The 12168-nt window shown below is 36.5% G+C and overlaps 1 protein-coding gene across 3 annotated transcripts in view; it reads left to right on the plus strand.

Moving 5' to 3' along the window:
* Positions 1 to 11224, plus strand: part of ZNF451 (zinc finger protein 451) — a 28129-nt gene extending 16905 nt beyond the window's left edge. For all 3 annotated transcript variants that reach the window (XM_070733027.1, XM_070733025.1, XM_070733026.1), the window contains exons 9-15: positions 305 to 452; positions 960 to 2548; positions 4727 to 4864; positions 6202 to 6332; positions 8018 to 8204; positions 9196 to 9261; positions 10334 to 11224. In XM_070733027.1, the coding sequence (XP_070589128.1) occupies positions 305 to 452; positions 960 to 2548; positions 4727 to 4864; positions 6202 to 6332; positions 8018 to 8204; positions 9196 to 9261; positions 10334 to 10392 (2318 nt within the window). In that variant the 3' untranslated portion in view covers positions 10393 to 11224. The remainder of the gene's footprint in view (positions 1 to 304; positions 453 to 959; positions 2549 to 4726; positions 4865 to 6201; positions 6333 to 8017; positions 8205 to 9195; positions 9262 to 10333) is intronic.
* Positions 11225 to 12168: the final 944 nt, after the last annotated feature.

Consider the following 12168-nt stretch of genomic DNA (forward strand, 5'->3'; position numbering starts at 1 on the left):
TTGTCGCCAGGCATGGGGGAGTTAAGATATTCCTTCCCCCTAGGCCATTACAAGTTATGCATGGTATGTTTGTTTGTGTGTATGTTTGTTTTTATTATAAGGGTTTGTAGTTGCTTTATTAAATGGATTTCTACATACTGTTTTTATCATTGTTGTTAGCCGTCCCGAGTCTGCGGAGAGGGGCGGCATACAAATCCAATAAATAATAATAATGGCAAAAGACTTTTAAGGTACATAAATTCTGGTTTGGGGCAGGAGTGATTGGATTCTTCCTAAGTAACCTTGCCTTGTTGACTCATTGCAGATAAACCAGGGATCCCACTTCCATTGCCTTTGCCAGCCTACGCAAAGAATCTCCTAATTTTCTTATGCAAAGAAGTCCCCTTCCAAGTGCAATGCATAACCTGTCATCAAGTGTTGCAGTCCCACGTAGAACTCACAGCACACTTCAGGTTTGTGAAAAAATTTCCCATTTATAAAATGCATCCCTTCCAATACCTTTTGGATGTCAGACCCAATATATGTGCTGCCATTTGTGTAATTGGCTTACTCCTTGTATTTTAAAAGTGGTGGCGGTGTTCGTTAAATGGTGAAAAGTAGAAAATTTCACGCATGTAATAAAAGTTATGCATTCTGTCTTCACTGCCTTTCCCAGATGTTCTTCCCATTAATGAAGACAGAATTTAGAATTATTTATTTCATGCATGGATTTCCAACATAGGTCTTTCATGAATTCATGGATTCCTACATTTAAAAGGTTAAAAAAAAAATACAAAGGGCAGTGTTCATTAGTGCATGTGACAATCACTTCTAATGATTTATTTGCTAAACTGGCCTTTGCTGAACAAATGACATTCATTTAATATTTTGAAATGTTGAGAATATGGGATTTTTTTTAGATAATCTTGAACAAGTTTAGATAGATGACTGCAAATATGTTTCTGTACCTTTCCTTTTAGAATGCGTTGTCGTGATGCTGGTCCCATGGCTATATCAAAGAAGTGCATCTCTGAAATTGCAGAAATACTGAAAGCCAGAGGTTTCTGTCAAGGTTGTGACACGTTGTTTATCAATGATGACCAAATTACTCACCATAGTTGCAGAAATGTTGCCAAGATTAAACATATCACCACAATGGGAGAATCCATATTATTATTTTGTCACGTCAATGAACGGAATAAAAGTGCCCTTCACCTGAAAAATAACGCAATCCTTTCGAAATCTCCCTTGAAGAGACATTTGGAATTGAATGGCAATCAGAGTGATTCAAAATGGAAAAAGGCTTTGCCAGACAACAGCGAAGCCATTCACGGAGCTCTTACTGTCAAAAGCTGGGTATGCCAGTGTGATCTGGCATTTCTTTCTGAAGAGTTGGCAGAAAAACACATTTTTTCGGAAAACAGAATCTGCTTCAAGTGTGGCGTATGTGGGAAGCTTGCAGAAAATTTGAGCATTATCCACTTGCACATGAGCCGTTTCCATGGAGGAGCACATTTGTCTAACTTCACCTTCTTATGCCAAATTTGCGAAGTAACCCTTCAAAAAGAAGAAGATGTCCTAACGCATGTAACAGGACTTCATGATGGACATAATTTCTATTTTGAGAAATACACTGCTGAAGATGAGCTAACGATACCTTCTGAATCACGGTACAACACTTGGATTAGACAAGAAGGCCAAACTTCAACCCTTATCGAACTTTCTCCGGACCAGGCTCAAATGGAGGTTGATGAGAGTCGTTCCCAGTGGCAATGTAAGATATGTGAGGAAATATTTGACTCAGAGGACAGCGTGAAACAACATTGCAAATCACTAGAGAGTCATCATTATCATAGGTATAGTTGTGGCTTATGCAAAACGACTTTTCGGAAAATGGAAACACTGCAGCGACACTGCCAGGGAAAACATAACAATGTTGTACAGATTAAATACTTCTGTGGATTTTGTGGTGACCTCTTCTTTGATGTTGAGGAAGAATTTTTACTTCACTTCAAGTCCGTACATAGTATGGATTACGTATGTGTGTCTGAGACAGCAGAAACCTCAATCAAAAATGACGAAATCTTAGAAGAAGGTAGCCTTCTAAATTGTGGCTGTCGTGAGAAATATGTTTGCAAAAAAAACAGGAAGATCGACTACAAGAAATGTCAAGAAGCCATGTTGGAAAAAGGAAACTTGTGGTTTCGTTGCAATGCGTGCTCTTGTACAACACAAACCTATTCTGAAATGATGGCTCACATCACGATCCACCCAAGCAAAGAAACAACTCCTCAAGATTTCTACGTAGTCCGATGTGGTTCATGTAACAAACATTTTAATAGTATTGCCATTGCTCATCAGCACTTCCATCATAAACACTGCTCTTTACAAAAACCTCAAGTATCTTTCGGGCCACAAATAGAAAATAATGTCTTCCATTTCTCTGCTTTGAGGTCCTGTTCAAAGGAGGATGTAACTTCAACTCATTATTCGGATGTAAAAAGGTTGAAGATGATGGAAGATGCAAAGAAAGAACAAGTTAGGAAGCTTTCTGAATCGATTGAACAGGGTAGGTGGAATTCAAATTATGCACCACTAATGAGACTGATGAAGCATTTGATAAAATTGATGCTCCAAATTATTAAATAATGAAAACTTTGTTTATGTAGTAATCAATAGACAAAATTTATTTCAGTTATGGACTCACTAATAGAAATGTAATCTTCCACAAATGCCAGTAATAATATATTTAAATATTTTGCCTTTACTAGAAAATAGAAAATAAGAGATGCTAGGGCTTGGCAGTGGAAATAGAATAGAATAGAATAGAATTTTTTTTTTATTGGCAAAGTGTGATTGGACACACAAGGAATTTGTCTTGGTGCATATGCTCTCAGCGTACATAAAATAAGATATACATTTGTCAAGAATCATGTGGTACAACACTTAATGATTGTCATAGGGGTCAAATAAGCAATGAAGAAGCAATATTAATAAAAATCTTAGGATATACGCAACAAGTTACAGTCATACAGTCAACATGGGATGAAATGGGTGAAAGGAATGATGAGAAAAACTAGTAGAATAGAAGTGTAGATTTAGTAGAAAGTCTGACAGTGTTGAGGGAATTATTTGTTTAGTAGAGTGATGGCGTTCGGGAAAAAACTGTTCTTGTGTCTAGTTGTCTTGGTGTGCAGTGCTCTGTAGCGACGTTTTGAGTGTAGGAGTTGAAACAATTTGTGTCCAGGATGTGAGGGGTCAGTAAATATTTAACCCGCCCTCTTCTTGACTCGTGCAGTATACAGGTCCTCAATGGAAGGCAGATTGGCAGCAATTGTTTTTTCTGCAATTCTGATTATCCTCTGAAGTCTGTGTCGGTCCTGTTGGGTTGCAGCACCAAACCAGACAGTTATAGAGGTGCAGATGACAGACTCAATGATTCCTCTGTAGAACTGAATCAGCAGCTCCTTGGGCAGTTTGAGCTTCCTGAGCTGGCGCAGAAAGAACATTCTTTGTTGTGCTTTTTTGATGATGTTTTTGATGTTAGGTGACCATTTTAGGTCTTGAGATATGATAGAACCTAGAAATTTGAAGGTCTCTACTGTTGATACTGTGTTGTCTAGTATTGTGAGAGGTGGAAGGGTGGAAGGGTTTCTCTTAAAGTCTACCACCATTTCTACGGTTTTGAGTGTGTTCAGTTCTAGATTGTTCTGTTCACACCACAAGAATAGTTGTTCAACTTCCCGTCTGTATGCGGATTCATCATTGTCTCGAATGAGTCCGATCACTGTTGTATCATCTGCAAACTTCAGTAGTTTAACAGATGGATCGTATGAGATGCAGTTATTAGTGTATAGAGAGAAGAGAAGTGGTGAGAGTACACAGCCTTGGGGGGCACCTGTGCTAATTGTACATATATCTGATGTGATTTTTCCTAGCTTCACCTGCTGCTTCCTGTCTGTTAGGATATGAATTATTTTGAGGAAGGAAATAAAGAGCAATAAGACAGCAGACCCTTGTGTCTGAGAATTGACAGTCACACCAGCTGTAGAATTCTTTTTGTATAGGGATCTCTTGTAAACCTAAGCATTTTCACCTTGCTTCAGAATATTGTACAGCCTCATGGTGAGGATATTTTTGTCCTTAGCTAATCTCTGTTACAGAGCTTAGCTAATAATAATTAATGATAATAATAATAATAATAATAATAATAATAATAATAATAATAATAATTTATTAGATTTGTATGCCGCCCCTATCTGAAGACTCGGGGCGGCTTTATGAGGCATGTAAAGAGAAAACTTTTGTTAATGTTTAGGAGGCATATAGGAGAAAACTTTTGTTTTTCCTTATGCCAATCTTGTCTACTCATAAGATAGGCAACCTTATTTTCTGTGGCCAACAAAATTAAATTAACCTTTTAAATTCTTTTGGTACTTTTCGCAGTTGGGCATGTTTATGTACAACAGAACCAATTCAATACCATACAAAGATTTGGCTTGTCTATGTTTTCTTATTTTGAAAGTAATCGTCTAAAGTCAGAAGAGCATCATTTGATAATGTGCAGTGTATTGTGCATTAAAGGAGTAATTTCCCTACAAAAATATATTGTGTTTTTATGGCTTAAATTTATATTGAGTTCTTGAAAACAATTACATTTTAGAAGCTGTATGAAACATATATATCTACAATTTAAGAAATGCATGAATATTTTGGCCATTCTTTTCTCTCTCTTTCTTACATATAGATGAAAGCAATCTTCCTGACATGGATTATTTGTGCACCATGACTCACATTGTAATGATGGATTTAGATAACTGGGGAAACTTTTTTGATCAATTGCCTGCAACCCTCAATCAAGGAACTTTTGTTTGGGGCTTTCAGGGTAAGGAAAGAGGTTAACAATTCAGCCACAACAGTAGAGGTCTCACAATATAAACAGGCAGCTTGGTAAGAATCACCTACCCAGTGGGCAGTTGGCAAGTCATTGTTGACTCCCAGAACCTGGACAAGTCCCTGCAGTTTTCTTGGCAAGATTTTGAAAGTGTTTTTCACTGGCCTTCTTCACAGAGCCGAGAGTGAGTGACTACCCCAAGGTCACTTAAAGACAAAACTAGAACTCTCTGTCATCCAGTTTCTAATCTCAACAAATGAGAACATTTGTAGCTCAGGATTGAAATGAATAGTCCTTGGTCCTCTCTGAGCTTGGTTGTTTTCTTACAGGTGTTTCATTACCCAGACTAGGTATCATCATCAGTGTTAGTCTAGTTTGATGAAGTTACTTAGTTTGGGCAATTAAACATCTGTAACAAAACAACCAAGCTCAGAGAGCACCAAGGACCACTTATTTGTAGTTTGGATCCTTAACCACTAGGTCAAACTGGCTATATCAGTCTGGTTTCATTATAAAATGTATGCCTCTATTAACTTAACTAGCCACTAGCTGATTGTGGTCAAAAATGATACAATCTGTATGTAATCTCCAATAAGACTTAGCATTGGGAATATATAATTGAGAAAATAAGGAGCTGTGATGTTCCTTCAATACACCAGGGTGATTCGACACGGGGATATGTAGCCCTTCCCTGGTGCAGAGCTGAAGGGATTGGATACTGTAGCCTAGGGGATGATTCTCTGCCTTGCAAGGCAGGAGTTGCTAGCCATACCCAAGTCCCAGTGGGTATGGCTAGCTGATGAGGCCAAAATGGGGCTGAAGTGGATCTATCCTAGTCCCCCTTGATTTTCAGATTCAGCAAAAAAACATGTGATATATATATATATGTATATATATGTATATATATAATTTATTTATTAATTAGATTTGTATGCCGCCCCTCTCCGAAGACTCGGGGTGGCTAACAACAATAAAAAAGACAATGTGAACAAATCTAATATTAAAAATAATCTTAAAAATCCCAATTTAAAGAACCAATCATACATGCAAGCATACCATGTATAAATTCTATAAGCCTAGGGGGAAGGGAAAATTTCAAATTCCCCCATGCCTGACGACAGGTGGGTTTTAAGGAGCTTGCGAAAGGCAAGGAGGGTGGGGGCAACTCTGATATCTGGGGGGAACCGAATGTATGCATCATAGAATAACAATTAGAAAAATAACGGTTACAGGTTTTTAGTCATGTCACCTCTGATTTTTTTTAAAAAAATTATTTTAACTGGCAGTCTAGTTTCTAATGATTACTCCATTCCTCTTGCATTGCTTAGGTGGACATACCCATTGGAAGCCCCCTGTGAACTGCAAGGTCTTTAATTACCTTAACAAGATTGGGTGTTTCTTTCTTCATCCACGTTGTGATAAAAGGAAAGAGGCTGCTGATTTTGCAATCTGTGTACATGTAGGTTTCAGGTTTTGTACTGATAAAATAACTAAGACTCTGAAATGAGGCTGTAGAACTACAAATGACCATAAGGAGGAGAGTTACAAATTTCTCGTCCCCCCCCCCCTCCAATCTATCCTTGTAGTTTACTAAGAGCTGAAAGCAACTTGATGGCATATAATACCTGTATATACAAAATATGTTTCCCTCTCGTGGTCATTGACATTCTTGCACAGTAGTTAAGGAAACCCTAATTTAGGGCTAGTTTGTTTAATTTTAACATATTGTTATGGTGAAAAACACTTCATTTTTTCTTACCCTGTATATTTTGTATCAGTCAGTGATTGGAGTACTGTATAACTTAAGACAATTATGGCTTAGTTTCTGATAATTTCTCCAAAGTTATTTTAAATTATTATACCCAAATAAGATAAATACTGTAAAAGGTAAAGATTTTGTGGATGCTGAACTATTGCATTCCTAATTTTGGGTATTTAATGAAAAACAGGGAAAAAAAGAAATTAAACTTCTAAGTTTAACTGACAAGTGTTTCAGACCACTATATGTATAATTAGTATAATCATTCTATTTTTTAGTTCCTTTTTTGCAATTATGAAAGTGCTTATTATTTTTACTAGCCTTTAGTATTAAATCATTAATATTAGTATTAATTAACTTTCTTTTTATAACATAAAAAGCACCTTATTTTTTGGGCTATAAGATGCACCTAAATTTGTAGGAGGAAAACAAGAAAAAAATAGTTTTTGGCCTGCGCACCTCATGTTTTGGGCCTCCTCAGCCCCCAGAAGTGAAAATGGGCTGTGCGGAACACTTCTGGGGGCCTGGGAGGGTGAAAATATGACGCATGGAGGGTTCTGGAGGCCAAAAATGCCTATATTTGGTCTATAAGATACGCCTAAATTTTCACCCTCTTTTTTTGGGGGGGGGGGACCTGTGTCTTATACTCCAAAAAAATATAGTAACTGCTTTTACTTTACATGTGGATACTTACACAAAGATTACTTTAAAATTATATTAATTTATAAGTGTCACTTTAATATTGGCTGACATCAGATAAACAAACACCTTATAAAAGGTTTTCAAGGTTGGCTCAGCCTTCCATCCTTCCGAGGTGGGTAAAATGAGGACCTGGATTGTGGGGGCAATATGCTGGCTCTGTTAAAAAGTGCTATTGCTAACATGTTGTAAGCCGCCCTGAGTCTAAGGAGAAGGGCGGCATAAAAATTGAATGAATGAATAAATAAATAAAACCCTTAAAATGCAGGAATTCATACTAGCAATTACATTTCAGAGCATGGATATGTATTTCAAGTTAGTCGATTATTCCTTTTTTATAATATGTAATGTTCCACAACATTATGCATCAGGTTTTTTTTATCCCCCTCCCCTTCCCCCAAAAAGAGAACATGTGGGAATTTTAGGAAATATTGGTGTGTATTTCCTGGGGCCATAAGAGATTGACCTTAAGATTTTGGTTTTCATTTTAAGCAGAATTGATTTATTTCTCTCATTAACTTATACTGTGTAGAGAACCATAATTTAAGGCAAGAGAGAGATTGCAAGGAAATAATTATGGACGCAATTCTTGGGGGAGGAGTTGCCTTTTGGGGATATGTAGGCTGGGACATGCCTAAGTCTAAGCTGTGTAAGTTTCTAGTTTCACATAATAACAATTTTCACAGGTGGGCCGCCTTGATGAATATCTGCCAAAACATATTCCTTTCACCATTCTTTCTGGAGACAAAAGCTTTCTAGAATTGGAAGATCAACTTAAGACGACTCAGCGGTTAACCCGAATTCTAGATCCTCATAAGATTGATGCTGACGTGATGTGTAATATATTAAACACCATTTCGGATACAGTCAAAGGTTTGTTTTCATTCAGTGCATTGTCATTTAATAGAAACAAATGCAACAAAATAATAATGACTGATCCATTTTAGGGTCATCCTGCTGAAGGGTAGTATGGTCATTCCTAACAAGAGTTTCATTAACTTACTGTGCTTCCCTTACTGTGGGGTAAGATTAAAGCATTGACCAAGGCAGGAGGAAAGCGGCATTCTTTGAGGCCAGAATGAAATTATTTGCTAGCAGTTGTCACTCGACTAGACTGATTAGTCCTACAAAACAAATGATACAATTAAAGATGATTACAAATATGAAAAGATACACAGGTGGAGTAAAAGGTGTTGATACACTTTAAACATGGTTCTATTTCCTTCTCTTTTTTTCTTGCATTGTATTTTGTTTATTTTTTTCCTGTCCTTTGTATACTTATATACAGTATATCATGCTATATAGATTTTGTTTGTTTGTTTGTTTATTTATTTATTTATTTATTTATTTATTGGATTTGTATGCCGCCCCTCTCCGTAGACTCGGGGCGGCTAACAACAGTAACAAAAACCAGCATGTAAATCCAATACTAAAACAACTAAAAACCCTTATTGTAAAACCAAACATCCATACATGCAAACATACCATACATGAATTGTAAAGGCCTGGGGGAAAGAATATCTCAGTTCCCCCATGCCTGACAGCAGAGGTAATGTTCCAAATGCAATATAATCAAAAGATGATTTATTGTTATGCTGGACAGTCTTAACGAGCACAAATGTTACACTGAATGTATTCGATAAAATTGCTCCTTTCGCTGCCATCACAGGGAAGTTCTAGAATTTAATAATTGCAAACTTGCTTTTTCAGAAAGACCACATAGCCTCTGTGCAAAGAGATTAAATTAGTTTCCGTGTCTTTTTCCATTGCAAAAAATAAATTCCAATCAACAGAAATCTGACAAAGAAAGCCAGTTGTTAGAATTGAAATGTAGCAGGATTAAAGTATTTGTGTCTGATTATAGAAAATGAAGAGATTGATATTCAAATGACGACGGATCAGATTATACAAGCAACAAATGGCCAAAATGGTATGTTTTAATTTCCACAGTACATCAGATGTTATTAAGGACAAAAAACTTGATGGTGAGACAAACAACTTTTATATTTAATGAACAAATAAATAGTTTGTTGGAATATAGGAGTATATGAATATAGGAAAATAGTATGTTGGAATAATTAGTAGTAGATTGCTTTTTTAATTAAAACTGCATTCTGGTAAAAAGTCTTCTATTTTTGAGACTTTGGAGGGTTAATAATGCTGGATATATTTGCATATCACTACAAACTCTTCTGATGGTAGAAACAATTTTCCAGAAGGTGCTGGGGGGCAGCGGTGGCCGCGGCTCCGTGCGCGGCCTTGGAAAAGGGGGCAGTGTTTTTGGGTGCGCGGCCGTGTGGCCGCGCACCTTAGACTTAGAGGGTACATTGGTCGTAGGTTGAGGACTATCTGTATATGCGAACCAGCATGAATATACCTTAGTTCACAACATGAACCCAAATGTGGTCTATCCTAAGTTTACTTTAATTTGTTCCTGAGAAGCTGAAGATATTTTGAGCATCCCAAGACAAAATGCAGAGCGACTTTTGAAGCAAGTAGAGTAAGGCTGGTTCCTTGCCCTTATCCCCAGCCCTTTTCTGCTAGATGTTCCCTGACCCAAGAATTTCAGTGGCTTCCTTTCCCAATCTGTTCTTATGCTGCAATTGACATCAAGGGCATTGATGGGTAAAAGCAAATACAGTGATACCTTGTCTTACGAACCCCTCGTCATACAAACTTTTTGAGATATGAACCCGGGGGTTAAGATTTCTTTGCCTCGTCTTAAAAACCCTTTCCGTCTTACGAACATGAGCCCGGGTCCCTGGGCTCTCTTACTGCGCGTGTGCTCACTTACTGATGCAGGGATTCCCCTGCCTTGTGACTACCCCCGATGGGATTTCCCATTCATTTCCCGCCCCCGCCGATGTTCACCTGGAAATGTTTGGTTTTTCAGTTGTGTGGCATAGAGCACTAACTAGGTACACTTTATTCTTTCAAATTACTATCCAAATTGTGCTATTGTTATTTAGGGACAGTTTCACATTCTGATATTTTTTATGCAGATACATATGATGATGAAGAATTTCAAGAGGCAATTAGGCGAAGTCTTGATGAAAAGTGAAGATGTCCAAAGATGGATGTACCAAAACATCTGCTTGACCTGAAAGGAATTGAAATTTGTTCAACATTTTATAAAAACATTAAAAATGTATTGGTTATTATTTCAGTGTTTCAGTGGCCATATAAAAAACTCAGTTCTAACCTCAAGCTAACAGATTTGTTGTGAAATGTAACGAATGGGATTATTGTCATCTCTTCTCATGGTTTAAGAAGTAAACAGTTGTAAAATGTGGTATGGCCAAGCTTACTTTAAAAATACAAGAACATGGCAATTCTGCTGAGTCACAAGATCCATTAACTTTTTTTTTTCTATTTTCTGACCTGAAAACTCAAATGTTATGTTTTATATTGCTTGTTTTTTTTAAACTGTTCTTTTCTGGACTTTAATGTTTTACTTCTACTGTTCTGTTGATTTTATTTTGTAGTGTAAAAATTGCAGTAGATTCAGATATTAATCCAGAATGTCTAGAGTGCCTTTTCTTTCTTCATCTGTTTCTGAGGTGAAGTTTACACACTATCCTGAAGATTACAGTCCAGAAGCAAACTTGCAAAGAACTGTTGAAATTCACTTTAATTGGAGGTCCAAATAACTAGTTATTGCTAGCTGTCTCTTCATACTTATGCATATGTTTAATGTGAATGAATACAATGCCAAATAGACTTTGAGTGATTATATGTTTTGTTTCCTGTTATTAATACTGCATTAACGTATTTTCCTGTTTGTTTCTGACATTTTAATGTAACTTCAGGAAGCTGAAATCTTTCTTTGAGTTTATGTTTTTAACTTATTTGCGTTTCTCAGAGCACATTAAAATATCAGCTATTATTCTGTTGCTTCTGATATTAGTCAAGTATTATTTGAAAGCTTTCGTTTTCATTTTTTATAGGTTCATAAATTCCATTTAGTTTTGTTTATATAAATAAAAGCAGTGTTTACAGAGAAGTAGAATGCAGAAATTGGGCTAATGTGATTGTACTGCAGGTTTACTGAAAAATTGTTTTGGAATGAAACAATTTGACTGTGTGAAAGCAAAATAACCTTTCTATAGCCGGCATAACACTGCAAGTATATTAACTAGATTAGTATATTAAAACTTAATGGTTTGGAGGACAGTTTGTAATGGTTTTCTCTAATATTATTCATGTACATGCTGTTCTCCTAATCCTGCTACGTCCTTTGTTGAAACCCTGTGTCTCTACTAAGATTCTGGTAAGAAATCATTTAATATTTTAGCAGGAGCCTAAGAACCTTCTAATAATTACTTGTCTTGCTCCATTCTCTCTAATATTATGAGGAAAGGGGAAGCCTTTGCTGCAGACATCTGGCCACTGGTGTGAACTCAATAATAGTAATGCATGGTTATCATACAATGATTACTTAAGGTAATAATGCAAGAGAGTTAATACTATCTCTTATAAAAACCTCATCTATGCTTAAAACGGTTGTCATTTAGAAATGGTCTCAAACACTCAAATGAGCCTTTTCTAGATTACATTTCATAGGAGTCAAGTATTAGCTGCAGAATTGCTGCCTTCTTGTATATTACCTTTTCTGACTCAGTGTTACAAGAAACACTGTTTTCTTTCTCATAAGCAAATACACAGGCAGTTTTCAGGACAAAGCCAGGAGATTCCAATATCGTGTTTGCTATACTCATGTATTACAACACTTTCTTTAAATAGTGTATATCCTTATTTTTCCTTCATATTTTTCAAGTAATACTTTCCAATTTTTTTCTTCGGCTCGCTATGTTTGCGTCAGTAATTGTACACATAT

Source organism: Erythrolamprus reginae, chromosome 1 (assembly GCF_031021105.1).
Source record: "Erythrolamprus reginae isolate rEryReg1 chromosome 1, rEryReg1.hap1, whole genome shotgun sequence".
NCBI lineage: Eukaryota > Metazoa > Chordata > Lepidosauria > Squamata > Dipsadidae > Erythrolamprus > Erythrolamprus reginae.